The 27,326-nt window shown below is 37.8% G+C and overlaps 1 protein-coding gene across 1 annotated transcript in view; it reads left to right on the forward strand.

The window, feature by feature from the left end:
* The window catches only part of GMDS (GDP-mannose 4,6-dehydratase), a 413,709-nt gene that overhangs the window by 181,461 nt on the left and 204,922 nt on the right, over positions 1 to 27,326 (forward strand). Inside the window, exon 7 of the mRNA XM_031049754.2 lies at positions 6,862 to 6,989. Coding sequence (XP_030905614.2) covers positions 6,862 to 6,989 — 128 coding nt within the window. The remainder of the gene's footprint in view (positions 1 to 6,861; positions 6,990 to 27,326) is intronic.

The following is a 27,326-nucleotide window of genomic DNA, read 5'->3' on the forward strand; positions in this document are numbered from 1 at the left end:
TTAGTCCTGAATAAAGGTGTTTTGAGTGTGAAATTGAATGGCTTTGTGTTACGCATTACACGTGCAGATTGTCTGCTAATTAAACATCATTTTTTCAGTCACCTTAGAGAACTGCTGGTGTGTAGTCATAGAAATCATCCTGTCATTGTTCTTTGGGAGGTGCAGAACAGTCATGAAGAGTTTAAAGCCCCGATGACAGATCCCCAGTGTAGGGTTAGCTCCACTGAATCACAGGGAAGCATGGCTCTGCTGTGCTGTGATAAATGCCACCTACTCTCTCATCCTATTTTCATGACCGTCTTTTACAGGGCTTACTAGTTGCTCCTCCAAGTAAGCTTCATGCTATCTTTCTGACCATGGGGGAAGAGTCTCCATTTGCTGTGTTCCCTTCCAGTCTCTGTACTCTGCCATTCCTCACTCATATTTTCCCCTTAGAATATAGAAATCATTATTTTTTGCTCCCTCCATGCCTAGTTCATGCAACCTCCTGATGCCTTCAGCTCTCCAAATGCTCTCAGCATGCAAGTAGATGTCAGGAGCAGAGGTGCTCCTGGACTGAAGATGCTCAACCCACTCCAGTGTGCTGCCCTCCTGCTCCTCATGTTTCCTACTTCTGCATGCCTTTACCTTTCTGCCTCAATCTCCTCACTTTTAAAATACAGGTAATAGTATATTTTCCATTACCCAAGGAATTCCATTGAAAAGTGTGGTGCAAATGGAAAATGAGGCCAAGCAGACTTAACACATTTCAGTTTCTGCATTGTGTGTCAATATTTTATAAAAAGAAATAATTTAATTGATATGCCAATTAATGTCTCTGTTAGCAATATTTAAAGGAAACAGTAGCACTTCATTTTATTGATATCACACTTTTTAAAGTAATACCAAATGAAGATTACTTTGTAAGAAGGGACAATTTTATCCTCATATTATTGGACTGTTGCTTTTAATCCATGATCTGTGAATTTTATTGTTACGTGATTATTTCCCACAGAGTTGATAAAGAATAATCTTTAGTAGCAAGCCTATTATCAGTAGCTTTATCTTTCCTGTTTAGATCTCTCATGTTTCCATGGAAAATGGTTGGGGGTACATAAACTGAAAACATCTGAAAAACATTGCAAATGTATTAAAAATCTGAGAAACCTGCTATCATATAAGGTACTATTGCTATTTTAAAGGACAGAGAAAGAGATGGAAATATTATGATGAAGAAAAGTATTTCCAGCTATGCTATACAGGATTAAAATGTAAGGATTAAAGCTGACTCTGTCATGTTTCAGGAAATAAAATGATTTATTGCTCAGGTCAGGAAGATGTTTCCCATGCAGTGCATGACTTCACAATGATTTGCTTATGAATCATATCACCCTTATTTCATATATATATTTCATTTTGAAAAAATCTGATTGTGGACTTCTTGGCAAACTCATCCAAATGTAACTGTACTTGCTTTGTAAAATTTGCAGGATATTATGAAGAGCTGGAAAAGAAAAAAAAAACACCTTTAACAGTAATTTTTTTCCTTTATTTCCAGTTACGTTTCTACTTTGTATGATTGTTGTTGTGAGAACAGCTTGTTATTTAAAATTGAGAACGGAGTCACAAATTATATGACTGTTAGCATACACCATCTGCTTTAGTAGTTTTACCAAAATGCAGTACACTGTCAGTTGTTTTGATCAAAATACAGTTGAAAATTGCATGTAAACCAAAAATATGGAAGGGTAACTTAAAGATCTCTAACTTGATTTTTATCTGGTTTACATTAACATAACTCCATTGACTTCAGAATAGTTGATACTGACTTTCAGCAGTATAAGGTAAAGGAAACTGGACTTCTTTTCTTAGAAAAATTGAGTGTTGCTTTGTTTTTTAATTTCAACTTGTGACAAAAATGGAAAAGCTGCTCATAGAATGGAAATTATGAGCAGTGTGGACTTTCAGGCAATCAAAACATTTTAATGATCTCATTAAATGTGTCATTTACAACATATGTATGTTAAAAGAAATATGTTCTTTTGGTTTAGTAGAAGCACTGGGTACGCAATGTGTTTGAACATGTTAGGCTTCCACTAGAATCTATGCCAACACTGTAGAAACTTGAAGGAAAAAAAAAGAAACCAAACAAGAAAACTAACCTTTTTCTTGTGCCAGCACCTTTAGAGACAGAAACATTTTTATCATATTTTATGCAAAACAAAGACAAAGATGTTATGGCAACCTGATAGACTGTGCTAGGACTGCATTTCAGCTGATACGTAAGTATTACCATTAAATGCTGTCAGACTGATTGTTACTCCATGATATTACTAGGGTTAATGATGGATTTTCTTATGCATAAAACAACTAGTGTTATACAGGGATAGCAGACTTCCTAAGACCACATTTTTGTCATCTGTTGAGTTTTTTATGTAGCCTTGAGAGCTTGGGAAATGAGGGTTCTCAAAAAAATAGTTATCATAGCAGTGTCTTTTAAAGCTGCTTCATCCATTTGGCTGTCTCTTACACACCGCAGATTCTAGAGATAGCACCTACTTCAAACAGCCAGTTTTCTGATGATACACAAAGGGTGAAATCCTAGTGCTGATAAAAAGAATGGGGTACCTATGAAGAGACCTGGGTTTTTTTTTGTCTCGGGGCATCTAGCTTTGGAGCTGTAGGTGCATTGAGAGCATAGTTCCTAAAGCTTTAAATATGTGCTGTTGAGAGACATGTCCAGCTTTCAAAACTGTAACTTTGCCAGATGTAGGCAGTGTCCCTCGTGGAGGGATGAGCTGTGTAAGCTATTTTCCACCCTGAGCCAGACAGTGCAGCAGGCAACAGGCCTGGGCTGGAGAGCTGAAGCTATTGCATTATACCTGTGATATTTCTTTTCACTGTAGTATTGTTCCTATAGTGGTTTGCTGACAAGTTATATGTTTTACAGATTAGGTCTTCTTGATGAAGAATCCTTACTTAAAATCCTATCTAGGATAAATCAGGTTTGTAAATCAGACCTTATCGTTCCTATTGGAATGCTAATGATCTCAGAGGGAGGGCTTGGGTTTTGAAAACAAATCTAAGCTAATGCCCAGGCTTCCTGAATGAGCTATTAATATAATGAAAACTCATGTTTAAGGCCTCTTTTAAAATATAAAAACTTGTCAGGCACTGCTAAAACAAGGCTGTATGGAACTGCTGAAATGTGCAGACACACTAAAGCATCCTTTACAACATCTGGCCAGATCTCTGCTGTTGCTATACAGCAATTACAGTGCTGTCAGTAGCAATACAAACCAGATCATAGCATGGCCCATCATGATTTGGATGTATTTGCCTTATAGATAACTACACAAAGCTGTTAGCCCAGCATGCTTGGCACTATAGAGGGAGCAGGAATAACTCTTCTCTTGATTGCTGTAGGATAGTGAACTCCCAGAAAGAGTTCCATCCTCACACATTTTGAAAAAGTGTTTGAATAAGTAACAAATACATCACACATTTAATAGAGTTTTGACCACACCATGCTCATTTGTACTAGGTGTGAGCATTGAGGTGGGTTTTGCAAAGCCTCTGAACTGTGGAAACAGTACAAAGGCAGGCAACAAATGCAGGACTCAACATCTCTCTTCTCCACCAATCTAAGCTAGTTTCTCTTGCACATTTCCATGTGAATTATTATTATTAGTAGCATAATAAAGTAGGTCTTGGTCAGCTCTGGTAGCTGATGTCATTTTTGCTGTTGCATCATCCTAATCTGATGAAAATCAACATGAAAGTCAAAGTGGTTAACACACCAGCTCTGTTGATACCCTTGCTGGCACTAACTGGCCACTCTGAGGAAAATGCTCTTGCAGGTTCAACATTAGCAAGTCCTCGAAACCTGCTGAGGAAGAAGGAAGCTAACCAGTTCTGTGTTTCAAAAGGTACTCTGTATTCAGTTGTATAAGGGTATCTGCAGCACTATGCATAGGCCTTTTAGATAGAATCATTCCTGAGGAAAGAGACATTATGTCTGCCAAGTTTCACGCCAAGGCAAGATTTTACAGCCTGATTGCAAACCCCTAGGACAGGGCATTATGATGGAAATGCTGACATAGCCTTAACTATTCTGAATTACTTCAATGGGCATTGGCTTAAATTCTAGTTATGATGTGCATTTAATGGCATGGGATCGAACATAAGCATAATGGGATATTTTAAGATACTGTGTTTGAAGAGAATCAGTATTTTAGCATTATTTATGAATCATATAATTTGAATGCTTCTAAAATGTGCCATTCAGTCATTGGTTGCATGAAAAAAAAAATCTAATCACATTTTTCAGGATGAATAGTAGCAGGGTTTTCTTCCAGCGCTTTAATGCTGGGGCATTTCCAAGAAGAGGATTGTTATAATGTTGTTGAACCCTTAGTGAAATATTTCTGGAAAATAAAGATTTTTGGCTTTCACTGTTATGCTCTCTAATTCTTCAATTCACCCTTTTGAGGAATATTTGGATTTTGCTTTTAGAAGATCTTTGAAGATTTCTCTCCAGTTATCAGTGACTTTGCAAGAAGATGGAAGTTATGAGAATATGCTGTGTTGTGCTAGACAAATCTGCTTTTTCTTGTGTAGTATCTTTCATACATTTCAAGTTAAGTGGATAGCATAAATGTTCTCTCACACACACAGAACGTAATAGCTTTTTCTTCTTTTTATGCTAAGAAAACAGTTACTCCAAAATGAAAGGTGATGTTCATTCATCATGAAGGTTGACAGTAGAACTGCAGATGATGGCTAGAACTCCCACTGCTTTTAATGCAAATGGGAATGTAGTGTTGAAAGTGGCCAGTTTTGCTTATTATCAGTTGCAGTGTGGAACATAAAGCCATATACTTTATCCTAGAAAACAAAGCTGCTCCTTCAACTATTATTTACTGCATAATAATGCTGACTGAAATTATTTGAGTGCAGAAGGTTAGGAAGTTTCAGAGCTATTCCTAATAAGTTTCCGTAATAGTTTGATGCTTTTTTTAATTAAATAGTAATAATCTGTATGAAGGACTCAAAGCACTTTGATAATACAATAAATGAAAACAAACTTTGGAGAAGTGCCAGTCTGACTAAGCCAAAGAGACTCTGTCACTGGTTTTGTTAAGCCAGAATTCCACTCCCTCTGCAACCCCATCGAGACAGGAACAGGGGAACCACAGTACCTTGCTTTCAGAAATTTCAATAGCAGAGTCACAGTGTCGGTCCTGTGGTTTGTGCTGGTTTATCTTCAGAATAATCATAACTCTTCTGTTAAGTATGCAGGGAGAAGTCTGAAAGAAGGGCTTGGGCTTTCATCCTGCAGACTTATTTGTTGAATTTTTTAAGGAATATTGCTATAAAAAGAAGATTCCCCAATATATTTTGTTTCTGAAATTTTGCAAATCACACTCTTTTGTAAGCTTCCTTTACATATCTACATTCTTTCAGGAAAGACAGAAATCATGACTTTCATGCTTTAAAAAACAATTGCCTACTATGAATATATTTTAAATGGCTAATAACTGGAATTCCAATTAGCTCAACATGTCAATTAGTTGACAGAAAATTAAAATTGTATCTTTATCCTGTGGTAAGGTCTGAATTATTTAGTTGCTTCAATCTATATGGTTCTTATAGGTGAAATCTGTTGGTTGTTTCGGTTTTTTTTTTTACTTTTGGCAGAGTCAAACAACACTAAAAGGTGCTGTCCTGCTCTTGACTTTACAGGGAAAAACAGTACTCTAAAAAAAGACGCTTCATATTATTTAATAATTTTTCAGCATCTTTTTGTTAGTTTGACAGGAAACTGAGAAAAACTAGATGTATATCCCAAAAGCAGAGATCCATAATGAAAAGAATCCATACATGCATTGAATTTACAAGCTGCACTACTTAGGAATTTTGAAACTTGCTAAGAGCATTTTACAAGTGCAGTTGTTTTCACTAACTGTCCTGCTTTCCATTGGGATGAGGTATCATCTGCCACCAGTCAATAATTTATTTATTTTTTTTAGCTATTTAAAAGGCATGAAATTTTAATTTTTGTGGCCCATTAGTGGGCAAATGTCATTGGGCTTGTTTAGCCTGGAATCATGGTCTAAATTCAAATCCCTCTGCTTTTGAGGAGACTGTTGAGCGTATTTTAGAATCACAGCCATCATAATCTAAAAATCAAGATACAAAAATAATTAGAAACAGTATTATTTAAAACAACTCTCCAGGGAGAAGAAATGGGTGCACAAAATTGCTATAGCAATACAGTGAACAAAATACAGAAATACTATCAAATAATGTGTGGCCTTCAGCTGATGAAGTTGAAATTACATTTTCATGATCTCACTGAACCTGGAGGACAAAGAATCTCAACTAACTAAAAAGTGAAATGCATTTCACCCCTACAGTCCTTTGGAGAATATATAGTCTCAAATTTTTTATTAATAAATTTATTTATTTTGATACTTGAATTCCTTAAAAAAAATGGAAAAAGAATTAGCAACAAAAAACTTGAGGGTGGTCTAAGATGCCTGTCTTCTTTATGTAACCTTTTGCATTTTGTGTTTAAGAACTGACATTCCAAATGATTTTCTTTGGCTTTATGCCTGGACTGAATACTGAGGCAGCAAATTAGGAATGCTTAAGAAGTCCCACAAAGAAAGATGTTTGCTGTGAAAATGCAGCTAATGTGACACTTGCACTGGAAGCTTCTTAGCCTACTCAAAAGATAAAAAATGGCATGGGTCTAGGTGGTGTAAGAATTGTGAATGAAGACTGAAAGTACCATATACTGGTACATACAAGGCATTCATTCTGTCCAGTTATCTGCCATTGTGACTATGCTGATACTACCTTTTATTTCTATTCCAGGGGCTAACTTTGTTACTCGAAAAATTAGCCGATCAGTAGCAAAAATTCACCTTGGACAGCTGGATTGTTTCAGCCTGGGTAATCTGGATGCCAAGAGAGACTGGGGCCATGCCAGGGACTACGTTGAGGTAAGCTGTGGACCACGTGTCTTTTTGTGAACCATCTTTGTGGTGGGGATAATGCTTGTTGCTGTAACTTCAGGTCATGGTCCACAGAGGGCTATCTCAACAAGGTTCTGTTTATTGAGGCCTGTTAAGTTTTCTTGCTCTTGTTTTCAAACTAGAGAATTTAGTAACGCAGCAGTCTACCCCAGGCATGACCTGAACAGAAAAATAAATCTTTGGGTTTACATTCCTTGACTGAATTCCTTGGGGGAGGTGGCTGACTAATAAAGTGAATCTATTTAGAGTTTTTCTTCGATTGTTTTGACAAATTTTATGACCAGTATTAAGATTGCAGCAAGTTGCAGTATGACCTGAAGTCAAAGATCCTGCTGGAGGTTGGTGGCCTTTATTGTAACAAGGCAAGAATGATGTCTATATTAATGATCAAAGGTCTAGCTGGTTATACATTACAAAGAAGCATCACAACATAGTTGTGACAGCAGGTACTGCAGCACATGTGCCTGCATCTAGCGTTTGAAATGTTTTTGTACTCAGGATTTGTTTCTAATTTTATTCTATGCATCTACTTAAGCAGACAAATAAACAATACCACTGTATTGTATTACAAGGAGACATGAATGACCATGTAGGAAATATTGTCTTTTCCCCAGGAGACTTTTGTCCCCATTTTGGTGCTTAAAGATTTCCTGTGGTCATTGGACTATTTCTGTCTTTTAATAATTCCTTGCTGGGAAACCGGATTTGGCTTCACCATCCATTGATGTATTTTAAAAAAATGATGACTGCTTGTTTTGTTTTTCTGTATTACAAAGCAAGTACTTCATTAGGAAAAGTCTGATTTGGAATTTTTATTGTAAATTGAGATTTAAAAGGTGAAATAAAGGCTGAGTTTTCAAATGTTGTTTACAATCAAAAAGAAACAGCAAGAAAACAAAATTGTAATACCAGAATGTAAATTTTTGCTCTGGCTTATATTAAAATAGGGAAAACAGCCATATTGCCTTGGCATCAAAAGAGTTCCATCAAGTAAGGGAAGAAGGTGAGTTTTGGCAGCTGGCTACAATAAAGTTGGCTTTTGGTTCTGTGCTGCATTTGTATGTAGTGTGATACAGGCACCATGAATGTCATGACTATGTCTCCATGAATATTGGTTTATATTTGTGGCTACAACATTCGTTGAAGCATTTAATGCACTAAACCATCCCAATCATCTTTTTAATGGATAAAACTATATTCAAGAGTATTCATAAAGGCAGTTACCAAGTCTCAACTGAAAGGAAGTAAAAAATAAGCCAAATAAACTGATTGGTTGCAGGAAGATAATGAGCGTAATTTGCTAACAGGCATTGGATATTCCATAAATGCTTTGGCTATCTCATTCCAAGACGGCTTGCACCAGATCATAAATCATGGGATGAATGCTGATGTCTTCTTCTGTAAGGGTAATCCAGAATAACCCTCTTGTGCCTAGGGGGTCAGGCCCTTGTCCTGTGTTCAAACCTTTAACAGCAAAAAGGAAATGAGAACAAGTCTATGCAGAAGAATGACTAGCTTTCAAGGCCTTTGGCCTCCAGAAGGAATTTAGTTGTCCAAGGTCTACAGCACAAACACATGTTTGTTGTGTAAGTAGCATTCCAGACCTTTCAGCTACACAATTTGGGCCTGTACCAAAATCTTCTGGAAAGAATTCCTTGCTAAAATATAGTTCATCTTGAGTATTTCTCTTCCTGGAGAGGTACCCCTTCGGATAATGGGAAAGTTATTATCAATTCTCTAATTCCCTGAATATTGTGGAAATGTGGTTACAGGCAGCATTTTAATGGGTAAAAAAGAGAGTAACTTTAAGCTGGAAATAAACAATTATTTGAGGCTTTAATGGACTGGAAAGTAGGGCTTAGAGATTTAACATTTTTCAAATAAATACATACTATGTTAGAAAGCATGATCATATTTACAAGCATTTGGGGAGCTTCCTTAAGCATATGGCTGAACACATAGGGATATAGCTTATCCTCTCCATATGCACTTTTAAATCCCATTGATATTAATACAAGTAACACATGTGCATATAGACTAGACCACGTACTGTGTTTTCTTTCTCCTTGTTTCCTTATTAGGGATAATAATAAAACCATAAATACATTCCTTTTTGTTGTTTTATAAAACATTATGGGTCAATTCCTGATTTCATGAAAGTTGACGACCGAACTCCCATTGACTTTGTGGAAAGACTATATCCTGTATGTATTGGAGTAGAGAACATATAGTGGTTACAAAGCAAAAGCAGAAGTCAGGACTTTTGAGATTTGATCACAGTATACATGATGCTTAAGTACAGATCTGTAGCAGAGGAGAATATTTGGAATATGTGTTCAATTAGTTTTTTGAGCTGGGACTTGAAGTGCCACCTGCAGGAACAGTGGCATTGTGTTATTGCATGAAGACTAGGAAGTCTACCTCTCTAGGAATATTTCCTTTTAGTATTTGGGGACAACAAAATAGAAATAAGTAAGTAGGAATCAAAAATGGGGGGAGTGATTATTGGTTCATCCTGAAATAAGTAGCTCTTAGCATTTTTTGCAGAAATTGCTGCTGCCTCTCACTCCCCCTTTCTCCAGTTTTATCCTACTGTGATTGAGCACAAGTCTCATGGGAAGACGATTATAGATGACAATCAATGCTGCTGAGTTGGAAGTGGAAAAATAATATATCAATGCTATTGATATATGAATCTTTTGTGTGCTATTTTGGTTTGTGAGGGTAACTCGTGCCTTTTATTTGTTGCAGAAAACTCTAGTAAACTATCTGCTAAGTATTTTCAAGTATTAATACTATAGCAGGCTTTAACAGTCTGACTCATTTCTATGTCATTTATAAAACACAAGCATCATACAAATTTCTGCAGACACTCACCCAGGAGTCTTAATTCAAATAAATATAGATACTTGGAGACATTTGACCTGGTCCATTAAAAAAAAAAATCACATCAACCACTGGTTGGTTCGGGTTTTTTAATTTCCTAGATGCTAAGTACTGTAAATGAACTCATGAAGGTATATACCTGCATCAGAAACCTCAAAGTGTTGTTCTTGGGGACATTGTAGACACATATACGTGTAAAAATGTAAAGGGAAAGCCAACAAATAGAGCGTAGTCATGTTGCAAAGTGGCTCTGGGAGAAGAACAAGTTCATGCTAGAGTTCAACAGCTGCAGCTTTTTCTTCCTTTCCTTTGCTTTCCTCTTTATCACATGCTGCTGATCAGGTTGCCTTCTGCAGTTGGACTGCACACACCTCAGTGTTGTGCAGAGCGCAGAAATGCTGCACTGATGAATTCTGTGGAAAAACCTGTCAATGTGTACCTTACAAAAGTAAACAAACAAGTCAAAGGTAACACTTTTTATAGTCTTTAAGTATTTGTACAGATCAGAAGTATTTTCTTTTGCCTTCAATAGAAATCCAGCAGTATTTCAGGCAATAATTACAGAGGACTCATAATTGGGTTATAATTGACTCTTGTTAAATAAAGGTCTAGACAAATGCTGAAAATTAAGTATGCACTGAAATTTATGGTGAAATCAGGGACCATTTGATATTCTAAATGTATGGCAATCAGCTTCCATTAATTTGTATTTAATGTTTAAAAAAAAGCTAAAAAGAACAGTTTATAAATAAGTGATATAGTAAGTTACTGTACAGTCCAACCAAGTACATTAAGAAACTGCTTCAAGAAGGACTTTCCATCCTACTTTTTTTTTTTAATTGCTACTGATGATGGCATGTACTTTACTTTGTAATTAAAATGCACAAGAAAATGCGCTGTCATTCTTATTGTCTTTAATCCTTTTGCGGTTGTTGAAATTGAGATAGTAAAATCTAATCTATAATGACACAGTCTGAATTTAAATGTCCACTCAGCATCAGTGGGTCTTTTATTAATGATTTCTCTCTTCACCACTATAATAGGTAGAGACTCAACCTTAGAGACAGCTGCTACCATTTCTGTTGTGGGAAATCCCTTCTCATATGTTTGTGTGCATGTTTAAATATAAAAACTCTTGCCAAATAGCATTATTTAAACTTTTACTTTCCTCTTGTGCATAAGAAATTGATTCAGCTAGCGAGACTGTTGGCCAAGGCATTTTTAGTTCCATTTCTTGTTTTCCTGGATTTTTGAGGATATGTTGTGTTTTGAGATAAGTTTTACCTTAGTCTGATAAGATGCGAAGTTTTTTCTGACACATCGTTTCATCAGTGCAGTGAAATAGCTCCTTGTGAAAGTTTTCCTTTGTTGAGGATTGTTGGCTATAAAAGCAAAGTCAGTTGTATCTGTCTTTGTAACTACCAGTACCTCATATAGTTATGAAATTGGCTTGTGAACTTAAAGGCAGGCTTTTAAATAAGGATTACCTTTTGTTGTGGACTGAAGTGAAAAATGTTTTTCTCTTCTTACTGCTTAGTTTCTAAGCTCAATGTTAATCACTTCTAATAAAAATTAAGATATAATTTTAAATCCTCAATGCTAGGCTTCTTTGAGTATGGGTGTAAAGATTTTTGAGCCATCCAGGTACTCAAGTGTATTTTGTGTATTTCCAAATGAGAACTTTTCCATTCCATCAGCTTGCTTGAGCTGGGAAAATTAATGACTCTATTAAGGCACATCAATTATAAACTTATATCAAATCTACTCTGATTCATGTGATAATCCACTGAACTGATTATCTTATTGCTGCTATCCAGGTGAAGTAACTGTGAGAGCAGCAGGGCTTGTATGAACCGTTAGGAGAAAAATTTGATGGATTGTGCTCCTTTGGAACAGCTACTGAACATTCATAAAACCCCTGACAGGTACTTGTTGGAGCAGTATCTTTTCTAGAAGGACCTATGTTAGAGACAATGACAATTCCACCTTAGTTTCTTTCTAATAGTTTAAAAATCTGTTGTTCTTTTTATAAGATACAGACCTAAGCCTCATGCTGAAATGCTTTCTGAGAAAGCAACATCTTCCCAAAGAAAGTATAGGCTTACCAATAGCAGAATATTCTTTCATTTCCTCATATAAATATTTAGGACATGTGGAGGTATGATGTGTCCAGGATAAAGGAAGTCGCATTTGACCATGGTAGTATCTTCAGTCATCTATGCAAATAATGATCCAGTTCTCAGGATACATTACAGCAAATGTAAGTGGCCACAGAGCAAGTAACTAGGTTTAAATGAAAGATGCTAAATTGTTCTGTGAATTACACCCAGTACTGACCCACAGGCACTGGCATTTGCAATAGGGTGACACAAGAGTGCTGGAACAGCAGGTCCAGGAAGAAGTAAAGATTATTTTCTTCCTTCTAGTTGAATCTATAGGGAAAAGACATAGATAAGTGGACTGCCAGAGTTGACTCAGGATGATGTTATTCCAGTAAATTCGTCACACGCATTGCACCTCAGCTGAAATATTCTAACCTTCAAAATAATTCAAGGCTTGATATGAAGTGGTAAAGGGCATCACACGCCACAAAACAGGCGTCTCCCTGGCATGTCTCTCATGCGGGCTCAAAATAGGATCCTGTGACCCCAGTGTCATTTCTCTTTATTGCTGCCCAGGTAGACTCCATCAAGCACACTGGGCTCAGTAAGGCACCTGTGGTTCCACTTGACTTCTTGCTTCAGAAACCACTCTTTTAACTGTCTGATTCTAGTTAAGAATTTTGGATTGAAGATTTTGAACACTTTCTTGAAGATTATTTTTGTGCAGTACCAAAATGAACTGTCATAAACAATAAGCATGTGGTGAAGCTCTCCTCAGTGTACATTTCTTCTCCATTGTCCCATCCAAGAAGAGAAAAAGTTGATATTTAAATATTTATGGTTTATTTCAGTTATAGCATGACTTGATGCCAGCAAAAAGTAGGTATAATTCTCAAATACCATCTTTCAGATTTTGAAACTAGGGGCAAACCTTAACTTAATGAAGAGAGAACATGGTTTTGAACAACTGTGAAAGTAAAAGTTTTACTTTTCAATGCCAAATAAAAGCTTACATTTTGGTAAATAGGGCTGCACACACAATAAATGACTTTATAATACTTTTCTTTCAGTGTGTGTAGTTTAGATTAGACTTCTTGACTATTAGAAGTAGTTGCAATTCCCAGCAGAGTAACATACTACCATCTTAATTCTACTCACAAAGATGATGTCTGCATTAAAGAAAAACAAAACAAAACACCTCTTTCATGGTGCTTGAAATAGTGAAGTCCTTAAATAATGTTCTAAATAGCTACAGTATAAGTGAGAAAATTCAAACATGCTTTATACATGTTTGCGTGTGCACACATACCATGTGTATATGTGTGTTTCTGTGTTAATTTGAACGTATGTTTCTGCATGGATGATTTTTTTGAAATTGCTTTCAATTTCACATTTTTTAAGAGGTGCATGCATGTGTTGTGTTCTCTTTCAGTTTGGTATGAGTGCTAGTAAAAGATTGAACAAGAAAGTGGTTTATTACAATGGACATGAATGGTCCCCGTACTTAAAATGTACAAATGAGGAAAGAAAGGAGTTTAATTACAATACATAGGTGTTTCTTCTAATGCACATCATATGGTATTGATTTCCAGCAGCAATACCTACTGTAAGGGCTGCTGCTAGACCTTTTCCTTTCAGGAAAACTATCCTGATCTATTTCAGAACTACAGCACTATTTCCCTCTGTTTATTTTTTGTGGCCATTTTTATGTGAGGGAATATAATTGTAAAAAGATTTTTTCTTATTTACATAAATTTTCCTTTAGCTTTCTTTTTCACCACTTTTGTGTTTGACCTATTAGTGTATTTAGGCTTTACAAAGCCAAAAAACTGCTTCCCTCGGCAAAACCATCTGGTTTAGTTTCCTGTGCCTCAACAATGATATGTGTATTATTATCAAGGCCACCCCGGTGGTTTTCTAAGTGGTCTTGTTACAGCGGTGGTCTTACAATTCAATTGGAATGATGGAAAGGTTAGACTAAGGCTTCTTTCAAGTATAAGGTTTCCAGATTGGTAAATTATGTATTGTTGTCATATTTCTGAAACTGACCTATTATGCCATTGTAGCTTGAATGCAGTATCTCTTCAAATAATACAACTACAAGAGTCCTTCTGACAAATTCTGCTTTTGCAGCACTTTCTTCTTGTAGACTAGCAAATTAAGGCACTTTTCAGAAGTAACTATATGCATGCTATGTTCTTATGATTTTATTTTTCTGCTCTATTTGGCAGTGTGTGGAAAAACAAGTATAATGTTGACAGTCCATGTATAGGAGCTATCCTTATACTTGAGATAAGATTGGATGCCAGCAGAAAGACAATATAGTGCAATATGCATACCATTATTGTAGTCTATGCCAGTGCATGCTGCAGTACAGTGTTTACTCATTAGCAGGTGGCAATGTGACACCACTGTGACCCCACACAGGGTGAAAAAAACACAGACCTTTTAAAAAAAAGCTCTGTTCCACCTTCCAGTCAGTCTCATGGTGGTTTTAACTTATGATGACTTCAGATGAGACTGTGGGAAAGAGGTGAATCTCACGAGGTAGATGGGATTGCCAGGGAGCAAGTACAACAGACATCCTGCTGCATGCTGCAGCTGTGCCTTGAGGGCAACCACTGCCTCATCATGGGATGGAGTGTGTTCACCATAAAGTGAATCGTCACCAGATTTAGCAGCAAAGATTCCACAAACCTCTCGAGCGTATGTAACCACAATATTTTAATTTTTTTTTTTCCAATTTAGTCCACACAAAGTTTATGAATTGTGCAAGTTTGGGGCAAATCTGATGGAAATCTCATAAACATTCTTTAGCCCTCTGTATGCAAAATTTCAAATTGCACTTAATGTACAACAAGGAAACCCTGAGTTTATGGAAAAAAAAAAGTTGAGGTTTATGGGGAAGTTAACACAAATTAAACAGATTTTTTAATCAGCTGAATCACTTCAATTAATTTTTTTTCCTTTCCTTGCTCTTTTTCCTGTCATGAGTTGGGGGGATAGAAAAGAGAAAGAAAAGAAACTCCCTGAACAAATAAACCCCAACAAAAACCAAAACCCTACAACCAGGTGTGTCTACCTTTGAACTCAGAATTTTTTTATCCAGTCAAAAGGTATTTGGCAGCATTTTAAAGAACAGGAAGAAGCGTCTTTTATTGGTAAATGCTAGGCAACATTAATAACAGGTACTGCTACCAGCCCCATCTGTAATAACCCAGGTAGTTTCTCTTTATTAACTATTCTATGATTTACAGATTTATTTGAATCCTAAAGTAATGCACCACATTCTGAGAAAGCTGTATAGCATAGTAGGCTTTAATTTTAATAAGGGAAAAAAATCCCTTAAAACAGATCATTAAAATTTAATGAGGACATTTTTAAAACCCCATAATGGTTCAATTTACACTGGAAGTCAAAAATAGTTAATAGTGTTGCTATGTCTGTGTGGTAACATCCTCACTATACAGTAATTGTTTTAATTTGAAATGAAGCCAGTAAAACATCATGGGCAGTGTATTCCCAGAGCCACAGTTTTTAGCTCTCCAACAATTTCAGGTCATTCCACTGAAAGAAGAAATATTTCATAGCATAAATTAAAATGTCAGGGCTCACTTTTGTTGTACTCTAGCTGTTAATATTCTGTGTATTATTAAGACTGGTTATCAGCAGAGTGACTGTTCTTTCCTGATCTGGGTATGGAGAAAAAATACCTTTTTTTTTTGTTTGCTTGAGTGGGAAACATTCCCTAAACCCACAGGGTGCACTTAATATGCCACTTTTAGTTTTAGCAGAAATACTTGAATTTTAGCTGTAGGTGTTTTTGGATGAAGCCTTGACCTAACAATCAGCATTAATGGGCCAAAGATAGAGCAGCTGAACTTTCCAGTTAGCCTTCTTTGGCTGACATTAAGCTTCCCCTGGGGACAGTTGGCTTGGTTACCAGGTTAAGTACTTGAAAAAAGTTTATTGCTGTCATGTGTTTGATTTCTCTCTCTCTTCCCTTCAAAATCCATGTGATTTCTGCAATAAGAGCAATTGTTTGTTTCCTCGGGAGGGTGAGGAGCATTACACTTACAAGGTAGGTGAGCAGCACTGGCATTTTCTTAGCCCTTGTCCCCAGTCAGCTTAGCAGTATGGCTGGGTTGGATTTGCCTGCAGCCATGGAAGAGGAGAATGAATTAAATATCGGGCCCTTGACATCGTCCTGTTTGTGCAGATTGAACCTGACTGGTGCAGGGGAGCCCAGATGCTGTCGGTCCCCATATGCCTTGCTGATGGGCAACTCCTGGCACTCAAAACCTTGTTGGCCATTTCATTGCTTCTAGTGAAATAAGGATTTCGGTGGTTTCTTGAGTGAGTAGACCCATGTACAGTGGGATTAAAGGATATGATATTGGGTTTCAGGAAGTAAAATTAGGGGATCCCTAACTGTTATTATGGAATATTGTCTGTCTGCAAGGACAAATTATTAGGGTTTTTTATAGTCTTGAATGCAGCCTAGGCACATTTTGCCCAAATTTGTTTCTTTTGGTCAATAGCATGAGGAAAGCAGGGTAAACTCAGCCATTTGAAACCTCAAAGAACTGTGACCTCCAGGAAGAAGCACCTACTGTGAAACATTTCCTAAACTGCTATGTCCATAGGTGTGTTAGGTGTTGAACTGACTTTATCTTACTTATATTTGTGCTTCTATTAAAAGCTTCTATTAAAACAAGCACCGCAATAGAAATATGCTTACTCTCTAAATTTGCTCTTAATAACAAGCTTTGTACTTCTTAGAAGATGGTATTTTTAGTGTAAGTTGTGTGTTATTATTTCTTGATCTGCAAATGGATTTGTTGGCTTTTTTTTTCATATCTTCCGAGTGTGTTCTACAGAGTTCTTTAAGGAGCAGTAAATTGCAGTAGTAGAGCATTAACTCCTATTTCTGCCTTGACCTCTATCAAGTGAGATGTTACTCTATGAAGTAACAGTTTATCAAGGCAAGCCTAATGCTATAATACCAGGCACACATGTTGCTTTTGACATAATGAAAAGTTGGTACAAATCATACAATTTCACTGTACTGTGCATTATTTTACAAGAAAAAGTAATGCTTTGTGTTGCTAAAGCAATATTTTTTACTTATGCAATACAGGCATGCTTTCCCCCTCACCATTAATTTATTATGCTGCATTTATTTCCAGACAAACCCTACTTTTCCATATCTGGTGGGAATTTTTCTCTTCCTCTGAGGTGTTTTAAATTCAACAAGCATCAGGTTTTTAATATATCATACTCATTTTAAGGGGAAATAATTGACAGGGGAAAAATATTTTAAGTATACCCTTTTCATTTTATTGCCAGTATTATTATTGATATCCAAGGTAGATATATATTAAAAATACTGCTGATTTAAAACTGTTCATGCTCCAGACTACAAGTTATTGGGAAGGTGTCAGGACACGTAAGATAGGATGGTCTTTAAGCTATGTGACAGACCAAGACATGATAGGTTTGTCTCCCAACAAGGGAAAGCCCAAGACATGTTTCGCTGTTGCTGGGCACTGTACCTCCACTATCATCTCCTGGCTGCTGGCAGCCTTGCTGTTGAACCCCAGTGCCAAGAAAAGTTTTTATTTTAAGTGCTATATTCAGGCTGCAGATGGGTAATCACCAGTGCTCCTATTTGTTTATGTTCCATATATTTGTTGTTTATTTGATACATTATTTCAGCCCATAATACCTCATAAACCTTTTCCAGTGACTTGTGTGCCATAGCCATGGCATGGCGTAGCCATCACTGTGGGAATGTGACTTTCTGGATTGGTAGTACTAGTAGCAGAAATTATACTGGTTTGCAACGAGGAGCCTGACATGGGGCAGGGCCCAACTGTACTTTGCTTTCCGGGAATGACAACATCAAGCATGCAGGAGCTTGCCTTCCAAGGAGCTTTTCCAGGCTAACTGTAATATCTGGTGCCTCATCTCTAGGAAAATCGTTTGTTTTTTTACACACTAGCTCAGGAGCGAGTAGCAATTTACAGCTGGTGTTCACTGGAGGTTGTGCAAGTTCCTGTGGTCCAAGCACACTAATGTTACACTTCATATAATGTACAGCATTTTGACAAAGAGTCTTACAAATATGAATGCTGAGAAAACGTTTAGTGTGAGGTGTCCCTGCCCATGGCAGGGAGGTTGGAACTAGATGATCTTAAGGCCCTTTCCAACCCTAACTATTCTATGATTCTATGATTTATAGAAATGTTATGTTTCTTGATATCACCAGACAGGTGAGAGCACATGCATAAAACGCACAAGCTCCAAGAAGACTGTAGGTCTTTTTCCTCCCTGCCTTTCAGGCAAACCTGAGGACCAAGCATGCTACAAACCAACTTCAGGAATTGGTTTTGAGAGAAATCTTGTTCTAATAATATAATTATTGATTTCAGTGGGACTTGACTTTATCCACTTCATCTCACATTTCTGCTTGGGGAGGCGGAGGCTAGCACAAGAGAAAGAAGCTCTGTGCCCACAAATAGTTACTCAATACACCTGTGATAGGAACAGCCACAATTTGCCTATTTGCCTCTAAAAGTGACCTCAGGAGACATTAAAATTCCATTTAACGCATTACCAATATAAACAGGAAGCATAATAAAGGGTTTTCACCTGGCCCACTGTGCCTGTTTTCAGCCTCAAGTATGACAGAATGATGAAATTGGTGCACAACTGCCCACTCCTTGTAATTAAGTAAATTAGTCTTTCCTCAAAGAAGTCTTTTTTGTCGCTGATTTTCATAAGGTCACATCTAAAGAGGGGCAGTGTAAAACCAACAGGCACATATGTAGAAATGTAGCTGGCAAAAAACCAAATTTTAGTAAAAAGTCCACCCAAAAGTAAATTAAACATCATTGTTACCACATTAATTTGGAGTGATTACAGAAGCTAGTGTTAATTGATAGAAGAATCATGCACATTTGACATTTACTTCTAAAATACACTATGTGGTAAACAAAAATAAGCCCAGTTCCGTTGGTTTAATTTATTCATATGATGGTTTTACAGGAATGCTGGGGAGGGACTCTTCATTAGGGACTGTAGAGATAGGACAAGGGGTAACAGGTTGAAACTTAAACAGCAGAGGTTTAGATTGAATATAAGGAAGGAATTCTTTACTGTAAGGGTGGTGAGGTACTGGAATGGGTTGCCCGGGGAGGTTGTGAATGCTCCATCCCTGGCAGTGTTCAAGACCAGGTTGGATGAAGCTTTGGGTGATATGATTTAGTGTGAGCTGTCCCTGCCCATGGCAGGGGGGTTGGAACTAGATGATCTTGAGGTCCTTTCCAATCCTAACTATTCTATGATTCTATGATTCTATGAAATGCTGATGATAAGCATTTAGCTGCACTGATTTGTAGCAGTCTATAATTTAAATACAATGTGTCATATATATTTCAAGTTTGGGATAAAAATAATCCAAATTCTGAAAATACAATCTTAGCAATGTCTCAAATAGTTGTTTATGTTCTGGAGTTGCTTGTAAAACAGTTGACACCTAACTAAGCTAGTTTTATTAGTAGTATCTTAAAGTGATCCTTTTTGCCTAGATATGGGACTTCACTGGGATGCTGATTTGTATAAAGTCTTTCATTGAAACAGCCTACTAACTTGTTACTGCAAATTCTGGCTGTGTTGTATTGATGGGTACTGCTGGATCTTACACTGTTACTATGCTTTCTTGGAAGGAAAAATCACAAACTTTTATATTTCATGAAGGCTGATAAAACCTAGAAAATAAAACTGCCGGTAACCAAAATAAAATGGTAGTGTTCATCCTCTGAATGAAAGCTGGTATCTGGAATCCAACCCAGAGCCAGCAGCTAGAAGGAGCACTGTCTGGCAGAGAAAAAGAAATACATACTCAGGAGTAGCTCAGCTAATGGCGAGATATTGCATCCTTATATGGGGGACAAAACAAGCCCCCAGTTGATAGGGAATGCTGTGTTCTCATCACCTGCTCTTTGGCCAAAGTGAGCCACCAGCTGCCACTGTACTTGATTCTGTCTGTGAAAGGAGCCTGAAATACTCTATTATGGCACAGAACAAAAACACGCATAGAAAATAGCAAACATTTCCATTAGATGTTGAAGATTTGTTTTCTTACAGATTAAAGAGAGGTGATGAAAGGATGTGCTAATACAACAGTTTGACTTGAAAATTGTCTTTAACACCAATTAACTTCTCCTGAAACTAAAAATGACTGGTTCTGTAGGATCCTATTTACTGGCATGTGAATATCCTGCATTTCCCCAGAATTAGTAATTTTGTAGTGGGCACAGAAATCCAGCTCAGCCTTTCCACTCAGTTAGGGGCAAGAGAACTGCAGGTTCCCTGTGGAGCCTACCTGCACATACAGGCCTACCAGCTTACTACTGCTACAATAAATGCATCTTCTTTACAAATAATAAAACTAGTCAGTGTGACACAGATCACATTGTAATGGTGTTAGAACACCGTTGTAGTCACTTCTCAATTAGCAAAAGACCCTAGTCATCTTCAGCTAGGTGGTCATTTCCATCCTACTGCTTACCTGCTTGGTGGTAAAGTGCACAGCTAGACTGTGACCTTAACTTGCACAGGCATTAGATCAGCCAAGTATCGTAGACCTTTCTGCCAGATTTCACCCTGAAATTTAAAAATTAACACATAAGTATCTTTTTTGCTAATGTCTTCAATCATTTGATTCAATGTTTTTAAAGATGACCCATGTAATATTTTCATACCTGATTTGTGTAATTTTCTACTTTGTAATATTTACAGCTGTCTTGGAGCAAGCCTGCATGTGCATGTATGGGTTGATGGTCTGTCTGGTTTTGCAGGGAATAACAGGAGTGCAAAGATTTGTCCTCCCAGGGCTTTGTATGGGGGCTGTTGAGGTGTTACTGAAATTTTAATAGCAACAGGTGCCAAGTATTTAACAAAAACATCCTTTCTGTCAGAGGTTCACTAGGAACCAGAGCCTGATGGGTGTCAACAAGTAAAAGAGGCCAGTTTGTTCAGATTAAAAATTTTCTGCTTTTCAGTTGCTAGAAATTAACTCTTCTCTTTAGTTGGGCCATAAATCCCCTAGTTTCTATAGTTGGGGAAAAGGGGAAACAAGCAAAAAAATGAATTTTATTTGATAAAAATAAGTATAAGGGAGGAAGAAATCAAGGTATTTGGATTTTTAACAAAAAAAAAGGAAAATAATAAAATTATTAGTTTTCAGTGGCATTTTGAAGATGCTGAGTTTCTATGCATGTACACACACATACAGTAGTATTCAGAGTGAATGTGCCCAGTCATCTGTTGTCCAGAATGTGAATTAAAATAGATCAAGAAAAGTGTCTAAAGAAGAGAGTAAGACTCCTCACAAACTATGAAATTTTATATTTTGAGCAGCTTGGATTTGTTATTCAGTGGCTCCTATTATTGTGATGTTTGTTGCTTTATTTAGATGAACAGTTTGGCTCTGGTTGCCTTTGTTCCCGCTGTCCAGAAGACTTGGCATGTTCCATGCCGTGCACCTTAGGGTTAGAGAGGGGGACCTGCAAAAGGACATCCACCCAAGGCAAGTATGCAGACAATAGCAGAACATCCTTTTCTTTGAAAGCAACTCATCAGGAAAGCATTGGTCCTACCTCTCTGTATTTAGCTGAATGCAGATGAGAAGCATGATTAACACTAATGAGAGACTAGGGATTTATTGTTTACTTAGAGATAAGGCATGGGCTTCCTTCGTTGGCACTTTCTGCCAAATAGCTTGATCCTAGTTCACTAAGCCTTTTATTATTTGTTGTTGCTTTTTTTGGTGGTGGTGGTGGTTGTTGCTTTAAGTGATTTCTTTTACCAAAATCTTTTCATCACTTGAGCTTTTTTTTATTTTATTTTTATTGCAAATTGTCTGAGCTGTTTGTCATTTGGGCCGCAGTATTCTGGAAGTCCTTTACATGCATCACATGTTCTGCATCCAACAGTGCTTTTTCTGTTCAGTGCTTGCCCTCCTCCCCAAAGCTGAAATAAATCAAAGTAGGTTGAGACTCAGTCGCAATAAATCAAGACCTGTCCAAAACTGGAGCCTGCCCAGTCAAAATGTCATAGCTTGGCTTTCACTGAGGATTAATTAAAGGCCTGATATAAAGCCCAGATGTGCTTCAAGAGAGTAGCAAACTGCCTGGTGGTGGCTATACTAAAACCCAAGTCTCCCCATGAATCTGCCCACCCAAGAACATGGAGGAGGATAAGGCTGAAGAAAAGGGAAAAAAGGAGGGGAGGGGAGGAAAGAAGTAAACTGAATCAAGCATGATTTTATAGCATCTATGTTGGTGGAAAACAAGACAAGCTCTATGCTAGAGCACCTCTGAAAAAATACAAAGCATGTATGTGTACATTTCTAACAGCGGCAGAGAAAATAATTGTTAAAATGTTCAACAGTAATCGAGTGGGATAAAACTAACACAGTGAGTGAACTTTTGCACTTTTTATGGTGAAAAAAAAATGAATATATATGGCATAGCCAGTGACTGAGTTTGCTCAGTGCCTGTTTTACGTTAAATTCCTGAAAGTCATCTAGACTAAAATAGTTTAGCTGAAGATTCCTAAGTCTCTGATAGAGACAGATATAGAAATGTGCATGTATCTGACTTCAGTATATGTGGATATAAAAATGTAAAGTACACTTAAATTGCATGCTGCTTGTGTTATGATCTTTGTAAAACTCCAATTTCACTAACTGAGATGCACCAATTTAATTGAATGGAATTCACCCCTTTTAAATTGAATGACCCCTTTTAAAAAAGTGATGAGCACTGAAAGACTGTTGCAGCATGGTTTTGGGACACGGTATATGGCTACTCTCACTTTCTTTTGCAGGCATAGAAATACAATTTCTTGGGGAAAAATCAAAATAATAGTATCTGATTGTTTATATTATAATTAAATAATTTGCCTGAATAGGATTAGTCCAACATTTATTGTCAGAATTGGTTTCAGTTTCTTCAAATTTCTTAGTAATGTAAATAATAAGCATGCATACATGCCCTGATGAGATGCAGTGTTAAAATTTCATAGACCTGAACAAGTGGTTCTGGGATGGCAGGAGAGATCCACTGAGCAGCACAGGGCTGTCCTATGCTTTTCAGCATGCTGTAGTGATATATGGGCAGTGAATCTACACTACTTACAGAGCAGTAAGTTCTGATGCTCTGTATATTCTTAGGCATGGGATATTCCTATGCCTATACATGTATATACTTCCATATTAATTTATTTTTTTGTCTTTTTGGAGATGTGATACCCTTTCTGGTCTCTCCTCTGCCCAGAATAAATGAGTGCCACTTTGCAAAACAGGCAGAAAAGGGGGAGATAAGGAGCTGGTCAAGAGGAGCAGATTAAGTCTTATTTCGGCAAATTAAGAGCCAAGAGTATAATAGTTCCTTGTTAATGGTCTCCATTTTCTTCATCAGACTTCACCTATGCTGTCCTCCTCATACCTTCCTTCTTCCAGCAGCAGTTCCTTTCTAATACTGGTCTCTTCTGGTCCCATGCTCCCAGATGAATGTTGCTTCAGGTCTGTTCACCATATCTATCATACAGATGGCAGATCTGGCAGACATGGCAGATCCATGGGTCTCACTGCTATCACTGATACTACTGCTGCTAGTTATAGGTGCTAAAAGAGTAAACGTGCCAGGACTCTTAACTGCTGGCTTCTCTGTTGCCAGGGAGAGTGGAGGAGAATGTAACTGTTATGTTGCAGTGGTTGTTAGTGTCAGGGAGCAGCAGGAGTGGAATTACACCATGAGGGGGACAGGCTGTGTGCTGACAGACATCCCAGCACAGGCAGTGCCCTCACCAACCAGGGCACAGTCCTGCAACATCTGAGCTGGGTGGGGAGGGCTGGGTGCAGGTAACAAGGTTCCATCAGCAGCTCCAACCAAGGTGATGTGATGAATTAGGGCCAGTGTCTCTCCAGGATGTCCAGTCAGGAGCAACAGAAGGGTCTGGAGGCCAACTGGGAGAACCAGTGAGTGAGCCAGGACATCAGAGGACAGGACAGGGCCAAGGTGTGCCTCTAGCACAGCTCAGACAAGATTCAGGTGTCTGGGCCTGGATTGAAATAGGCAGTGTTACTGTGCCCCATAATACTGGGCAGTGGGCAGAAGCCCCATGCAAGCGTTCCTTCTGGAGACAGGGAGTCAGTGTGCCTTGCAGGGCTGCCTGCCTCTGGGAACAATGGGTGGCTTTCAGGTGGCCAGCATGGCCCTCATGCTCCAGCTACCCTCTCCTCTCTGAACCTGGTGTAGAGTCACGTTTGGGAATGCACTACTGTGTGGGGGAGAGCCTGGACTGGAAGGCACCAGAGCAGAGAAACTGACTGCTTGCACAAGGAGCTAGGTTTTGCGACACCAACACTGCAGAGCTTTACAAGGGAGAATCATGTACAAGAAGCTCTGCTGTGGTCTTTCCTTATGGCTATATCATTTTCAGTCTGTAATTTCCTATAAAACTTTCACCATGGGTTTAAATTTAGAAAAGCCCATCAAAGTCTGGGAACTTCTTAACATTTTTGTTTGTAACAAATTTTAACAAAGTTCAGCCTTTGAGCCAGGATTAGAAAACACTGAGAAGGCTGTGCTAAATTTAAATATCTGCCTTAGTTTTAAATGCCTTTGCAAGCTGTTACTTCTGAACGTGAACTGTGCCTTTGCTCTGTTTGTGTGTAAAGGAAAGGGAAAAAAATATATATTTGAAAGGCTAAGTGGTTAAAATTTGACAATTAGCTACTGTACATGCTCAGGAGCTTCCCCAGCTTTCCCCTCAAACCATGTTTTCTTTATCTCCTGGGTGGTCCCGACCATCCCTACGGTTCTTCTAAGACCCCATCCCCCCCTTTCCCCATCTTTGCCCTCCCTGTAAAGGAGGCCCTCTCATCCCAGTCACCATCCTTCCTGCTGGGAAGGCTGAGACCCCTTTGGGAGCCAGCCAGTGATGTTCTTTATTTTATACTTGCAGAACCAAAGAGAGACGAGTACTACAGAAGATAAGACGATAGCTTTCTAGTGTGGGAAATAATGCTGAATCTTGAACCTCCCAAAGCTGGGCCTAGATGAGCAGCACAGGCAGTGTGCCCTGGCTGTTGGGGATGCTGGGTGACTTGTCCTTAGCAAAACTTTCTTTGCTTCCTTAAAGAACTGGTTATTCAGCTGATGCAAGTCAGTGGATCCCATTCAAAACAACAATACTGTGCTAATTTACGATGGCTGCATTGCTCTCTAGAGTCAGGTAGAGGCAAGATCATTGACCTGTAGGTGGACTTTTTTGTGTATCCTTTTTGAATGGTAGAAAGTTTGTTAGCTTGGACAGTGTGTATCTGTGAGACAGGCAGACAAAGGAGTTATGTGTAATGTGTGGCAGATTTGTTGTTATGGTGGGTCACTGCAGCTTTAGGTCAAGCTGTATCTACTTTAGAGATCTGCCTCACTCAAATCAGAATAATTATAGTACTGTAGTACATCCCCTCTTCCCTGCAGACTGGAGGTGTTAGGGCTGTGTAAAGGTATGGTAGCAGATCTTGTCCTGGATATACACACAGGCCAAACATCTTGGGAGATTTGTAATTGTTATAGTCACCAAAGAAATATTTTACAGTGCTGGAAGCAGAAAGAAGTTCTTCTCGGTCTCTCTTCAGGTTCTTGATGACATTGTGCACAGCAATTCCTCTTGACTTGAAAACCCCTGGAAAGGCATTGCCTGAATTTTCTTGTCAGTAAGGACAGTAATAATGTGAGGTTTTGGAAGGCTTAAATAATGCCTAGAGTATAGAAATTGCTCAGTGCAGTAACTTATATTCATCTTGGAACAACAGTGTGAGTCTCAACTCCATCAGCTCAGTAACATTTTTTAAATACTATTTTTCAGTTTTGCTTAAAGAACTCGATTGTGTGCAACCAGTCAATTCATAAGCATCCTCAACATAGACATGATGAGACCTTGAATTGAAAATGAAGGTATAAAAAAAGTGGTACTTACAGTAAAATGACTCAGAATATTATTTCCCTATTTCCTTGCTGTAGAGCACAATAATATTGGTGTAAAGTGCTTGTTAAGGAATTAACGGCTTACAGAACTTCAGTGTACTGTGATCAGCCAATCGCTTAGCCTGTGAAGTCTCTGAATTTTTCACTATGTAAAATATTATACTGCCTTTGCTTAATGCAATTATGGAATAATCCTTGGTCCAGTTTCCTGGAACAATACAAATAGCCTTTTCTTCTCTCCATGTGTTCCTGGTTTACAGCCTAACTTGGAAGGAAGCTGTGTTTGTGAACTTTTGTTTCCCTTCACACTGGGGTCCAATTCCATTTCTTATTTGATTTTTGTTTTGAAAATATTTGTGCTTCATTGTCAGCCCAATGTTCCCTTTGTTGAAATCTTATCCTAGAGTTTTATCTAACTGGGTAAAGATTGGATGAAATATTCATTTCATTATATAAAACTGTTAATAGTGTTGTGTTTGTTCTTCCCCATTTTGCTTTTTAATCTCTTAATGCAGGTAGAAGATTTCATGTTATCTTCAGTCTCAAATTACTTATCTTTTTGTTCACGTTTGGACAAAACCAAAGCCCTGCATCTGACCAGACCTGTCTTCAAAGCAGATCAGCCTGGATTTAGTTCCTATCTCCCATTTAAGAAGGTGGGATAAATTTCTAGGAAACATCTTAGGATAAAACTCCGGGTCTAGCACCTCATAATCTTCTCTTCCTTTGCTACTTATTAAACTGTGGAAGAGAGGGAGAAGAGGATTGTCCAAAGATACTTTTTTGAACTTAAATTTTAACTTAAATATATTTTAAAGTTTTATATTTGAAAGCGTTACTTCTATGAAAGTACAAGGATTCTGCTAATATTTTTATGGGATGGATCTATTTTTCAAAAACCGAAGTACTGGAAAATGTTGGATATGCTGTAACCACCATCTGCCCCTGCCTTAAAAAATGTGCATGGTTCCATACACACATTTTAAATGATCCATCATATATCATCACTTACTACAGTACTTCATTCATGTAGGTGTTAGTTTTTGTGTGCAAAAGGTCAAGTCTTTTCAAACTTAATTCTGAATGCCTCTGTTTTATAACAACCTAGCTTTTCTTTGAAGTTGGAATATATATTTTTAATACAATAATTCATCATTAGCTAGAAGTAAGAAATAAGAAGAAAAAAGAAAACAACCCACATTTTCCTTCTTGAAATCAAGTTGACCAAGATCTTTTGGTTGATTGTTCATATT

Source organism: Melopsittacus undulatus, chromosome 1, assembly GCF_012275295.1.
Source record: "Melopsittacus undulatus isolate bMelUnd1 chromosome 1, bMelUnd1.mat.Z, whole genome shotgun sequence".
Lineage (NCBI taxonomy): Eukaryota > Metazoa > Chordata > Aves > Psittaciformes > Psittaculidae > Melopsittacus > Melopsittacus undulatus.